Source organism: Eleginops maclovinus, chromosome 7 (assembly GCF_036324505.1).
Source record: "Eleginops maclovinus isolate JMC-PN-2008 ecotype Puerto Natales chromosome 7, JC_Emac_rtc_rv5, whole genome shotgun sequence".
NCBI classification, from domain to species: Eukaryota; Metazoa; Chordata; class Actinopteri; order Perciformes; family Eleginopidae; genus Eleginops; species Eleginops maclovinus.
In genome coordinates this window covers 1122092-1136055 of record NC_086355.1, presented here as the reverse complement: position 1 = coordinate 1136055, position 13964 = coordinate 1122092, and the positions used below count along the sequence as shown (strand labels likewise).

Below are 13964 nucleotides of genomic sequence, written 5' to 3'. Positions count from 1 at the left end.
GCAACATGGAAATGCAAACTTTAAATGTATTCTCCTTTTATTAGCAAAACACCTGCAAGGAGCACCTACAACCAATATAAAGCATGTACAACAAAGTAAAAGGAGATTATTAATATTTATACATTTCCAAGTTTGGGATAAATAAATTATTTTCTGATTCTGATAAGCATCCCACCCATCCATCTTCTCCCACTTTTCCGTCAGGGTCTCGGAGGTAACAGCACCAGCAGAGAGCCCCAAACTTCTCTTTCCCTGGCCACATCAACCAGCTCTGACTGGGGGATTCCAAGGCGCTCCCAGGCCAGCGAAGAGATGTAACCCCTCCACCTGGTCCTAGGTCTACCCCTCTTCCCAGCTGGACGTGCCTGGAACACCTCCCTAGGGAGGCGCCAAGGTGGCATCCTCACTAGGTGCCCGAACCACCTCAACTGGCTCCTTTCAACGCGAAGGAGCAGCGGTTCTACTCCGAGTCCCTCCCGGATGAGTGAACCTCTCACCTTATCCCTAAGGGAGATGCCAGCCACCCTGCGGAGAAATCCCATTTCGGCCGCTTGTATCCGCGATCTCGTTCTTTCGGTCCTGACCCATCCTTCATGACCATAGGTGAGGGTAGGAACGAAGATGGCCCGGTAGACAGAGAGCTTTGCCTTCTGGCTCAGCTCTCTTTTCGTCACAACGGTGCGGTAAAGCGACTGCAGTACCGCTCCCGCTGCTCCGATTCTCCGGCCCATCTCACGCTCCATTGTTCCCTCACTGGAGAACAAGACCCCGAGATACTTGAACTCCTTCACTTGGGGTAAGGCTTCATTCCCTACCTGGAGTGGACAGTCCATCGGTTTCCTGCTGAGAACCATGGCCTCAGATTTGGAGGTGCTGATCCTCATCCCAGCCGCTTCACACTCGGCCGCGAACCGATCCAGTGAGTGCTGAAGGTCACAGACCGATGAAGCCATTGGGACCACATCATCTGCAAAAAGCAGTGGTGCAATCCTTAGCCCACCGAACTGCAGACCCCCTCTCCCATGACTACGCCTCGAAATCCTGTCCATGAATACCACAAACAGGATTGGTGACAAAGCGCAGCCCTGGCGGAGGCCAACCCTCACCGGAAATCTGTCCGACGTGCTGCCGAGGACCCGGACACAGCTCTTGCTTTGGGAGTACAGAGATTGGATGGCCCTGAGTAGAGACCCCCTCACCCCATACTCCCGCAGCACCTCCTACAGTATCTCCCTGGGAACCCGGTCATACGCCTTCTCCAAATCCACAAAGCACATGTAGACTGGATGAGCGTACTCCCAGGCCCCCTCCAGGATCCTTGCGAGTAAAAAGCTGGTCCGTCCGAAATCTGCATTGTTCCTCTTCAATCTGAGGTTCGACATCGGCCGGGACCCTCCTTTCCAGCACCTTAGAGTAAACTTTCCCGGGGAGGCTGAGTAATGTGATGCCTCTGTAATTGGCACACACCCTCTGATCCCCCTTTTTAAAAAGGGGAACCACCACCAAGGCCTGCCACTCCTTCCATCCCTACATGGAGTCTGCCATCCTCGGACATGGGCCTTCTCTCTATTCCCCGCACTCGCCTCCGAACCGTTGGTGCCAGGGGGTTCAGTGTTTTGTGGCCCCCACCCTCTGGAATGCTCTTCCTGCAGAGATCTGCAACGCTGCCTCCCTGGACATCTTCAAATCCTCATTAAGAACTCACCTCGTCACGAAAGCCTTTGACCACTAACCCATCTCAGTCCCCTGTTCTTCTACCATAGCTGCCATCTCTGTTTACTATTTGATTTACTCTATCTCTCCATTCTTTTATTTGCTCTAGTTTTTTGTTTGTTATTTGTTTTCTGTCTGTCCTCACAACATGGAAATGGCCTAAATACCTAAAGGCGCTATATAAATTCAAACTATTAATAATAATAATAATAATAATATTAATAATTCAAACATGTTAACCTTAACAAGTCAACTTTTCAAACTGAATAGCTCCATAGCATTACACTCAGAACATCAGGTCCCAGAGTTATGAAAGGTTTATTAGCAGTAAAGCAGGGTGTTCTGGTTGGACATTTGCAAGCCGAATACATTTACAAGCTGTGGAGCAGTTATAACATGTCCTTTTTCTCAGAATTTTTACTTTTTCTCCGAATTTGGACTATTTTTAAGATTTTGGACTTTTCCTTCAGATTTCAGAGTTATGAAAGTTGAATTCCAATGAAACAAGACGTGTTTGGTGAAATATTAAGAAGCCGAATTGACTTAACGGTCTAGGCTGTGAAGGAAGTGTTAAAGCAATTACTGAAATCCGTTTCAGATTTTTCCTGATCTGTAATATTATAAATACAACGGTAAAATTAACGGATCTTGGTCCTGTCATTCCATCACTGCCTCTCCGCCCACTCCCTGCTCACATTTCCCCCTTATTGCAGTATTTACACTACCTATAAATCTGTTTTTAAAGTACTGACATGTACCTGCACATAGTTGGTTTCGCAGTACTCGGCTACTCTCTCCAGGTTGGTGAAGCTGTCCAGCAGAGCCCTCCGTCCCGCAGGAATCTCCTCCTCCAGCAGCATCTGCAGCTCCGCCATCTTTGCATGCTTCACTTTCACTGAGGAGGGATACATCCCGCCGCCGCTTCAGGGAGCGTGGGAGAAACCGCTACTGTGACGGGAAAACATGGGAATGTGGGGATTTCTATTAAAATGTGACTTTTTCAATTAGAAATTGAGTCCAGAAGAAGAATCTATCTATCTATCTATCTATCTATCTATCTATCTATCTATCTATCTATCTATCTATCTATCTATCTATCTATCTATCTATCTATCTATCTATCTATCTATCTATCTATCTATCTATCTATCTATCTATCTATCTATCTATCTATCTATCTATCTATCTATCTATCTATCTATCTATCTATCGACAGTGCTCAGCGTAAATGAGTACACGCCCCCTTTGAAAAGTAACATTTTAAACAATATCTTGATGAACACAAAAAAAAAAAATCCAGAATGTTGACAAGACCAAGTTTAATATAACATGTGTTTAATTTTTAATATGAAGCAGTCCAGCAGTGTCTCAGTCAGTAGGGGCTTGGACTGGGAATCGTAGGGTCGCCGGTTCAAGTCCCCAAACAGGCTTGAAATATGGAAAGAGGACTGCTACTTGGAGAGGTCCCAGTTCACCTCATAGGCCCTGCTGTGGTGCCCTTGAGCAAGGCACCGGACACCTCCAATCCCCACTCCCCATTGCTCCCCTGCAAAATAGCTGCCCACTGCTCCCAGTACTAGGATGGGTTAAATGCAGACTACCAATTTCACTGTGTGCTCTGCTGTGTGCATGTGACAATAAAGAGGGTTTCATCCTCCCATTCTATCTTCTATCTATTCTATGAAAGTAAGGTTAATAATATAACTTAGACTACTCATGTGTCAGTTGTACTCAAATAAGGGCGATGCAGAATGAGTACACCCCACTGAAAGTCTCTGGAGCAAAGCTACATTTTAGACTACATTGTCTAATTTAACAATAACCAACCACAGGTGAGTTTAATGATTCATTACACAGGTGAGTTTAATGATTCATTACACAGGTGTCCAGCAGACAGCTGACTATAACAGGGTGTTACTTAAAGAAACCCCCTTCCCATTTCATGTCGTTAGCACCACATGGAAGACAAATGTCACGAGACCTGAGAAAGAAAATCCTGTCTTTACACCGCAAAGGTGAAGGCTACAAGAAGACCAGCACAGCTGTACCCATCAGTCAGAATACTGGATCAGAAGTGGTACGAACACTTAAAGAAGATGGAGCTGCAACCACCTCACCTGGACGTGCAGGTCCTCCACGGAAGTTAACACAGGATCGTCTTCTGATGAGAAGGGTGGAAGAAAGTCAGCATGCAAGTTCACTGCAGTTATCTAAGGAAGTAGAAAGCCAAACTGGGGGGACTATCTCCCGTGATACAATACGGCGTACACTGCAGAGAAACGGCATGCATGGTGCCGTCCACAAAGGAAGCCTCTCCTAAAGCCCAGGCACAAAAAAGCCCGCCTAGAGTTTGCCAGGGCCCATGTTGACAAAGAGGAAGACTACTGGGACTCTGGAGCGAGGAGACCAAGACAAATGTTTTTGGAACCGATGGCTTCAAAACTGTATGGCGTCGCAAAGGTGAGGATTACAAAGAGACATGCATGGTGCCTACAGTGAAACATGGGGGCAGTGTCCTTATGTGGGGCTGCATGAGTGCTGCTGGAGTCGGGGAGCTGCGTTTCATTGACGGCATCATGAATTCACAGATGTGCTGCTCGATACTGAAAGATGCTACCATCACTCCGTGCCCTTGGTCGTAGTGCACTTTTCCGACATGACAATGATCCTAAACACACATCTAAGGCCACTGCTGGATTTCTGAAGAAGAACAGCGTGAAAGGGATTCAGTGGCCAAGTATGTCTCCTGATCTGAACCCAATTGAACACCTATGGGTAATTGTGAAGAGACAAGTTGAGCCTCACTCTCCATCCAGCATCCGGTCTCTAAAAGAGGTCATTCTTGAAGAGTGGAAAAAGATTGATGCAGCAACATGTTTCTATCTTGTTCATTCCATGCCTAGAAGACTTGGTGCTGCCATTAAAAATCATGGAGGCCGAACAAAGTACTAGATGTAGTAGTTTTTGTTGTGGGGTGTACTCAATCTGCATTGCCTTATTTGAGTACAAGTGTGACATGAGTAGTCTAAGTTATATTACTAACCTCACTTTCATGTTAGAAGTTAAACTCATGTTATATTTAACTTGGTCTATTCCACATTTTGAAATAGTTTTTGTGTTCATCGAGATATTGTTTAAAATGTTACTTTTCAAAGGGGGTGTACTCATTTACGCCTATCTATCCATCCATCCATCCATCTATCCATCTATCCATCCATCTATCCATCTATCCCTCCATCCCTCCATCCCTCCATCCCTCCATCCATCCATCCATCTATCCATCTATCCATCCATCTATCCATCTATCCCTCCATCCCTCCATCCCTCCATCCCTCCATCCCTCCATCCATCCATCCATCTATCTATCTATCTATCTATCTATCTATCTATCTATCTATCTCTCTATCTATCTATCTCTCTATCTCTCTATCTATCTATCTATCTATGTCTCTATCTATCGTGGGAAGAATCACTACTGTGACCAGATAACATGGTTTACATTTGGGGGGTTTTCTGTGTATGTGACTTTTAAATGAAAGTGAATCAATAGTGATAAATAAATGAAGACAATCTGTTTATTTCCATTAAAGATTATATACGTATATTTTTTTAACCTGTTCTTTTTTTTGAGACTTTAAACAATAATCAAGCAATTTCTATAAATGCTCATTATTATTACGATTATAAAGTAGTTTGATATTTATCTTTCATTATTATAGAAAGTAGCTACCATGTGGATTAAAATAAGACAAATAAGGATTATAACAAAAACAATGGACAGCTGTATTTGTACATATGGTGTAATTCTTTATTTACGAAATCACACTCAGGAAAACCGAGCTAAATAACAATCTGTATAAAAAATAATTCAATAAATAAACAAGAGAACTGAAGTTGAGACGGATAGGTGTTCAGGCAGGTATGTCGAGGTTGTCCTCTCCTCTCGGGTATCCCTCCACCTCCATCGTCATCAAAAACTCTGCAAAGAAAAACAAAATGATCACAACCGCCCTAAAGTTCCTCTTATTCCATCTTTGTTTATGGGTATTAATTTTCAATGTTTTGTTCCCTGTGATTTGCATCTTTAATCTCAGAAAACATTCAAGGGTTTTCCTAAGGGAAGGTATAGTGTTCTGCTTTTCTCTGTTGCACAAAAACCTTGCTTATTGTGTCGCTCTCTGCTGGTAGGATTAAGAATAACAGTGTCATATATAGATGAAGGGGCCAAGTCTTCCTTTGACAGGAATGATTTCTGAACCCACCCTCTGTGTAGTCGATGTCGGGCCGGGTGGAGACCACTGCCCAGGCTAAGCCTACCAACATGGCCACCACCAGGTTCACCACCATCCAGGGCCGAAGGATCTGCTGCTCCGAGCCTGGAGGCCTGCAGGGGGGAGTGCAAAATATATAATACAGTACATTCTAATAAATCAAATGCAATGCAATTGAATACACAATAGAACAACGCTGTGAATGTGACTTTGTTCTCAGAATCTTTACTTATTTCTCATTATTTCAAGACTTAGAATTTCGACTTTTTCATAAACTTGAATGTTTTTTTGATTATGCACTTTTTACTGAATTCAGACTTTTTTTCAGAATTTCGAGATGAATTTCTGACTGATATCTCCTCACCACAGCGTCTCGTTGGCGGTGGGATAAAGGTTGATGCGGTCACTGGTCATCTGCTGACTGAGGGACAGGATCAGGGCGATGAAATATACTGAACAAAGAGACAAGAGAGATTAACACTCATTATCATCTTCTTCATCTCCATCTTCTTTGTCTTCTTCTTGTTGTTTTCTTACAGAAGGAGGCGAGAGCCGCAGGGTCCAGAGTGAGGAACCCTCTGAGAGCCATGGAGGCTTTAGCCAGGTTCACCCTGCAGGTAAAACAAAAACACATGCCTGTGAGTTTTAAAAGCATGAGTTTTTATTTCTATCTCAATTCATTAAAGATTGTTCTCCGTATTCTCCTCCGACTGAAGCTACATCCAGTCTGTAAAGAGCCTTTTGGATCCAAATGCATAGTCTGAGAGTGGAAAACAGAACTGTTTTTCTGGGAAACTTTTTAGAGATAAGGCCAGAAGCTGCAGGAGGACAGAAGCTGCACAATCATAAAAACTCAAAACTCAATTAAAGTAATAAAAAAAATCCATCCGTTCCATTACTGAAAACAACATGGTACTCTACTTTTAGTACTCCTACTTAATGTTATGCCCTATCTACACCTGTAACTACTACCACCTTTAATGGCTAATTAGTTTATATAGTAAATATTTTACAATAAATGCTTTTACTTTAAGTACTTTGAAAACATTTACCGGCACACTCAATACTTTGACTTAAACCTACTCCTACAGTTGTGCAGTGTTTAGAGCAGAGTGTAGTACAGTGTGGAAGCTGTGCTATTCTGTAGGCTGAAGTGTGAATCTACACCGCCTGATTCTGCTTTATGAGATCTAAACCTTTTAGACGTGTGGCCCAAAACATTTAATATTTGTCTCCCAATTTCTTGTCCTTTTGACTTCAGACTTTTTGGTTTTTGTTCAACAACAAATGCATTTTCCAACTGGATTCCCGCTCACGATTGAACATGATTGCGTAGCCTAACCTGATGTTCACAGCAGTAACTATTCCATTAAAAGCTCAAATATTGAATATGGAATGTTTTTGCAATGTACCCCTGGGGGTCCACGCCCCCCCCTTAAATACCACTGGTCTAGAGTACAGTTTATGTATCCAGTGTGTATAGTGCTACCTGTCGAATGCGGACACGGTGCTCACGGCCAGCAGCAGGTACAGCAGGCTCTGTGCCGGGTAAGCCAACAAGTGATACTGCTGCAGGAGGTTCTGCAGGGTGGTCATCTGTTCCCCCGCCAGAACGTACACCACAATGATGTTCCACACCGCGTACCCCGCCAGGAACCCATGAGAGAACAGACCCAGAACCCTACAAAGCGAGGGGAAGATAATCATATCTTAGTCAGGAGTGTGTGTGTGTGTGTGTGTGTGTGTGTGTGTGTGTGTGTGTGTGTGTGTGTGTGTGTGTGTGTGTGTGTGTGTGTGTGTGTGTGTGTGTGTGAGACCTGAAACTGCTGTGGACCCTCAAGGCAATGTCTCGGGTGGTCCAGATCTGACGAGGGTCCATGTAATCATCCTCTGAGTGTCGGAGCTGCTCGACACGCTCTGCCTGGAAACGCCCTGCACACAAACACACACACACACACACACACACACACACACACACACACACACACACACACACACACACACACACACACACACACACACTTTATTTTCCATGCATGTAAACATTGCTTTGTATGGTTTCCCGGCCCTGTCTCCCAGACTCACGGTTCCTCTCCACAAAGACTTTCCCCACCGGCTGGCTGTGTCCGTGGGGGGCAGAGAACAGGGAGTGCTGGGGGATCGGGGACGGAGCGTCCGCGATAATGTCATCATCTTCGGCGTCCAGATCGTTGCAGTATTGCTCTGTCGCTTTCGCCTTCCTGCAGCGGGAAACAAAAAATTACTTTTCAAAACCCTGACAGCATTTCATCACTTCCTGTCCCCTGGTCTGTAGGTCAATGGTTTTTTGATTGTGTTTTTAGTTGTTATCCTGAAATAAGGTCTGAGGCTGGAAAAGATTTTAACGTTTGGTTCTACCAAATAATAAAGTCACTAAATACACCACTGCAGGAATTAAGAACAGAGGCTGCTAACAAGAGTCTAAATGAGACAGCTACACGTCATCACACCCAACATTAGCCGCCTTTAGCTTAGCGGTGGTGACGTGAAGTCATGTGACTGTGCTGTAGTTCCTTTAAAGCCCAACATTAGCCGCCTTTAGCTTAGCGGTGGTGACGTGAAGTCATGTGACTGTGCTGTAGTTCCTTTAAAGCCCAACATTAGCCGCCTTTAGCTTAGCGGTGGTGACGTGTAGTCATGTGAGCGTGCTGTGGTTCCTTTATAGCCCAACATTAGCCGCCTTTAGCTTAGCGGTGGTGACGTGAAGTCATGTGACCGTGCTGTAGTTCCTTTATAGCCCAACATTAGCCGCCTTTAGCTTAGCGGTGGTGACGTGAAGTCATGTGACTGTGCTGTAGTTCCTTTATAGCCCAACATTAGCCTCCTTTAGCTTAGCGGTGGTGACGTGAAGTCATGTGACCGTGCTGTAGTTGCTTTATAGCCCAACGTTAGCCGCCTTTAGCTTAGCGGTGGTGACGTGAAGTCATGTGACTGTGCTGTAGTTGCTTTATAGCCCAACGTTAGCCGCCTTTAGCTTAGCGGTGGTGACGTGAATTCATGTGACGGTGCTGTAGTTGCTTTATAGCCCAACGTTAGCCGCCTTTAGCTTAGCGGTGGTGACGTGAAGTCATGTGACTGTGCTGTAGTTGCTTTATAGCCCAACGTTAGCCGCCTTTAGCTTAGCGGTGGTGACGTGAAGTCATGTGACTGTGCTGTAGTTGCTTTATAGCCCAACGTTAGCCGCCTTTAGCTTAGCGGTGGTGACGTGAAGTCATGTGACTGTGCTGTAGTTCCTTTATAGCCCAACATTAGCCGCCTTTAGCTTAGCGGTGGTGACGTGAAGTCATGTGACTGTGCTGTAGTTGCTTTATAGCCCAACGTTAGCCGCCTTGAGTTAGCGGTGGTGAGGTGAAGTCATGTGACCGTGCTGTAGTTCCTTTATAGCCCAACATTAGCCGCCTTTAGCTTAGCGGTGGTGACGTGTCGTCATGTGACCGTGCTGTAGTTGCTTTATAGCCCAACGTTAGCCTCCTTTAGCTTAGCGGTGGAGACGTGAAGTCATGTGACCGTGCTGTAGTTGCTTTATAGCCCAACATTAGCCTCCTTTAGCTTAGCGGTGGAGACGTGAAGTCATGTGACCGTGCTGTAGTTGCTTTATAGCCCAACATTAGCCTCCTTTAGCTTAGCGGTAGGGACGTGAAGTCATGTGACCGTGCTGTAGTTCCTTTATAGCCCAACATTAGCCTCCTTTAGCTTAGCGGTGGAGACGTGAAGTCATGTGACCGTGCTGTAGTTGCTTTATAGCCCAACATTAGCCTCCTTTAGCTTAGCGGTGGAGACGTGAAGTCATGTGACCGTGCTGTAGTTGCTTTATAGCCCAACATTAGCCTCCTTTAGCTTAGCGGTGGAGACGTGAAGTCATGTGACCGTGCTGTAGTTGCTTTATAGCCCAACATTAGCCTCCTTTAGCTTAGCGGTGGAGACGTGAAGTCATGTGACCGTGCTGTAGTTGCTTTATAGCCCAACATTAGCCTCCTTTAGCTTAGCGGTGGAGACGTGAAGTCATGTGACCGTGCTGTAGTTGCTTTATAGCCCAACATTAGCCTCCTTTAGCTTAGCGGTGGAGACGTGAAGTCATGTGACCGTGCTGTAGTTCCTTTATAGCCCAACATTAGCCTCCTTTAGCTTAGCGGTGGTGACGCTAAGTCATGTGACCGTGCTGTAGTTCCTCTATAGCCCAACATTAGCCTCCTTTAGCTTAGCGGTGGTGAGGTGAAGTCATGTGACCTTGCTGTAGTTCCTTTATAGACTTTATGCTTCATGTTTTTTTACCCATGTATTTGATAACCACATTTCTATCTATATGTGTGAGGGCATACTCTTTTTATCTCTTTACATCTGGTACTCACTTCTTCCTCTTGGTTTTCCGGGTAACAGGAGCAGTTTCCTCCCACTCCAGCTCCATGTCTCCGTTTGGGACGTCAGGATGCTCCGCCTCCAGATCTGAAGAAATAAAACACATCTGTTTATAGTACACACATACATATATACATATACATATATACATATATGTATATATGTATATATATATATATATGTATATATGTGCATCTGTCCATACCTCCTCATTCCACAGTGTAAAGTATGTAAATACTCTCAATGTATTCCACATATGTATATATTTCACATCCTCAAATCTTTACTGTTGTTATTGTAAATATTCTTCTCTCTTTTTGCACTATTTTATTATCTTATCTGCACCATGTATGTGGAGTTGTTGGAGGAGCATGGGACATAAGATTTTCATTGCCAACATATACGCTGTATCTGCTGTGCATATGACCAATAAACCTTTGAACCTTGAAACTTTAAAAACTGGGTAAATTGACCTCTCTGTAAGTGTTCAAAATTATAGTCAGAAATTTGACATCTTAAACTTTTTTTCATTTTCTTTATGTTTAGATAATAGTCTGAAATGTCCTTCCCAGTTTAAGGTGATACCTTAAAGGCCCACTATAATATATCTCAACAGTATATTCCAGGTCTCAGATACAGAACCTGTCTCTGATTGGCTGAAAGACCAAACAGATGATTGTCCCATAACCCTCTCTGTTTCAGCCTGGTGCCTAAAGTGCTGATTCTGTGTCTGTAGCTTTAAATGCAAATGAGCTGCTGCTGGCCACGCCCCTCTGAGAGCTGATCGGTTAAAAATACAATGGTGCTGTAGGAGGAGATCCAGGTGATGGGGGGGGGTTACTGTGGTTGGGAATGGCACAACACAAAGAAACGAAGTGACATCACAAAGTGACCAAAATCTGATCAGCTGATTTTCAGGAAGGTGAAATAGAGTGTGTGGGGGGGGGGGGGGTCTTTGTTCCTCAGACTTCCAGAGTCTCCTTTTTTATTCTCTCTGTTTTACTGTCCTGAGACACTTGTTAAAGCGTTGTGATGGACGTGGTACCTATGGTCGGCGCCCTCTTCTTCTTCTTCTTCTTCTGCGGCGCGGGATCCAGGGGCTCGGGGGTCAGAGGGTCTCTGCTGTCAGAGCGCCTCCTGCTGGTCACCTCCTCCACCTCCCCCTCCACACCGCCTGCACAGCAACAGTTTTATTGATTTTGATAATATTATGATAAATAAAGAAGAGTTTCAGGTCTCACCTCCTCCCTCCTCTCCGTCTGTCGCCTCTTTCTTCGACTTCTTCTTCTTGCTCTTCACCGTCGGCATGCTTTCTCTATGAGAGGGTTTAAAAGAGTCCAGGGGCGTTTCAACATGTCAGCATTTTTTATTTATCATTTTTTGACATCATTTTACTACCGTCTAACTAGCATCATCAGAGCATCGTTTTATGTTGCATTTATTTATTGTTTACTGGAGATACTAACATTTTACAGTTCTCTCGTGTTACTTCATTCTGTTATTCACACGTTTTATATTTTAAGGTTTGAAACTATGATTTTACAAGGATCTTTTAAAATGTAATTTTTTGTATTTAATTATGTTGTATTTATTCATGTCATTTCATAATGTTTTAGCACGGATCTTTGAGCAGGTTATATCTTTTGTTAGACGTTTTTTTAAATGTATTTCTATTTTATTTATGCTGCTCAAACACAACAGAATAATCAGTAAGCATTTATTTGGTTAACTCGGTCTACACTGTAGTTTCCAGTCTTCCTCTGGTTCAGATTTGCCTCAGTTTTCAGGTCAGTTAATTAACTAAGGAGGATCTTGGGCCGGACGCTGACGCCTGTAATAATTGGATCAGCTCTAAAGACAGCTGGTGGAGAGCAGCTCCGGTAAAACACCAGAAATAATCATTCAAAGAGACTTTTGCATGGCTGGTTGTTAGTGTAAGTGAGTATGAAAATGTAAGATTATGGTATAACCTACCTTTAGTATTTAAAGTAATGGATGTTTATGTAGCCGACCCCTGAAGCTAGCATCTTAGCAAAGCCATGGGGTACGGTCAAATTGTGCAAAAATCAGCTCCTGTCGTCTATTCTTATCCACTGTTCCTTGACCTCTAAGTCAAAAGGTAAAGGAATAGTGGATAGGAGAATTCAAAAGGACTGAGGAAAGCTCCTCTCTTATCATCTAGAGAATGAGAACAACTCTCATCATGGTTGCCATTGAGGTTCTTCAGGGTCATCTCGCTCTGTTAGGAACCTTCCTGAGATAAACTGACTGTTGGACCATAACCCAGGTTTTTAGGTCCTCTCATTTCAGTGTCACCACTTCCTGTAAACATCCCTAATTAGTTCACCTGTGCCCCATCATCACCCCAAAACCAACTTGCTTTCAAATATTCCTGAAACATAATCCAAACTGCATCTCACATCAGTAAACATATAGAAACAGATGATCCACAAACAGGATTTCTGAGTTTAAGTAACTTCAAAAACAGGAGCTTATAGAGCAACAGCTTTTCTTTGTGAGGCACAACGGTTCTTTCACGGGCGACTGTGGCTGCGAGGGAGTGCGTTCATCTTTGCTGGTTCGATCCCAGCCCTGCAGTCAACATGTGGATGTATCCTTGGCACAGATACTGAACCCTGAGGTGCTCCTGGTGGCCAACGACGATGTGTGTGTGTATGTGTGTGTGTGTGTGTGTGTGTGTGTGTGTGTGTGTGTGTGTGTGTGTGTGTGTGTGTGTGTGTGTGTGTGTGTGTGTGTGTGTGTGTGTGTGTGTGTGTGAGTGTTAGCTCCCCTAGAGCAAGTGAGACTGCTCTGTATGAATGAGGTGTGAATGACTGGTAGTATGTGGAGAGCTTTGAGGGTCCAGACGCCCTGATACAGAGGTATGATTACAGAACGTTTACCGTGTTCGTCGTTAGTCGCTGGTTTTTACATCTTCTCTAATGAAATAACAGCTTTTTTATTCAACTCTTTCATACTGCACAATTTTTACTATTTATTCAAATTAAAAGGACAATTAATAACAAAAATTAAAGAACTCAGATTTTTTTTTATTCAAAATTATGATTTTTAATATTTAAAGGAAAATGTGTTTTTCTGGCTGTTAAACAAAAGTTTAGTTTTGAAATCAGAATAAATAATAAAACAGCAAACATTAAAGGTAAATATATTAAAGGAACCTGAATATTAATCACATTTCTACACATGTTCCTAATAATGCACCTTGCATTTAAAATGAAAAGAACCGATTTCCACACGTTTACAGGTGTATGGAGTGGAGCTCACCTGTGCTGCTTCCTGCGTCTGAGAATAAACTAACCCCCTAAACACACACACACACACACACACACACACACACACACACACACACACACACACACACACACACACACACACACACACACACACACACACACACACACACACAAACACACACACCTGATCTGATTAGGATCTGGTTCTTAAACCTCCCTCTCCTGTGACTCTGGTTCTCTTCCTCTTTACTATCTGAAATGTTCAGGATGTCTGCTGGAATTTAAAATCTCTGCAGCTCCGAGTCTGAATCCAAAGTGAGGAGAGAAAAAC

At 43.8% G+C, this 13964-nt stretch overlaps 2 protein-coding genes across 5 annotated transcripts in view; both read right to left on the bottom strand.

Moving 5' to 3' along the window:
• Positions 1-2589, bottom strand: part of LOC134867505 (abl interactor 2-like) — a 28724-nt gene extending 26135 nt beyond the window's left edge. The window contains 1 exon segment of the mRNA XM_063888125.1: positions 2472-2589. Within this exon segment, the coding sequence (XP_063744195.1) occupies positions 2472-2588 (117 nt within the window). The 5' untranslated portion in view covers position 2589.
• A 2917-nt stretch (positions 2590-5506) lies between these two features.
• Positions 5507-13964, bottom strand: tmem237a (transmembrane protein 237a). 4 transcript variants are annotated; one of them, XM_063888151.1, is made up of 11 exons: positions 13818-13964; positions 11621-11694; positions 11425-11553; positions 10373-10466; positions 8070-8224; positions 7802-7916; positions 7474-7665; positions 6522-6595; positions 6349-6436; positions 5976-6097; positions 5507-5692 (listed from the first exon to the last, which is right to left on the bottom strand). In XM_063888151.1, the coding sequence occupies exons 2-11, from the start codon at positions 11685-11687 to the stop codon at positions 5625-5627; spliced, it is 1104 nt and encodes a 367-aa protein (XP_063744221.1). In that variant the 5' UTR covers positions 11688-11694; positions 13818-13964; the 3' UTR covers positions 5507-5624. The 4 variants fall into 4 exon arrangements, with proteins under 4 accessions (XP_063744221.1, XP_063744222.1, XP_063744223.1 ...); XM_063888152.1 differs by having other exon boundaries at positions 13665-13937; XM_063888153.1 differs by lacking the exon at positions 13818-13964 and adding an exon at positions 12354-13089.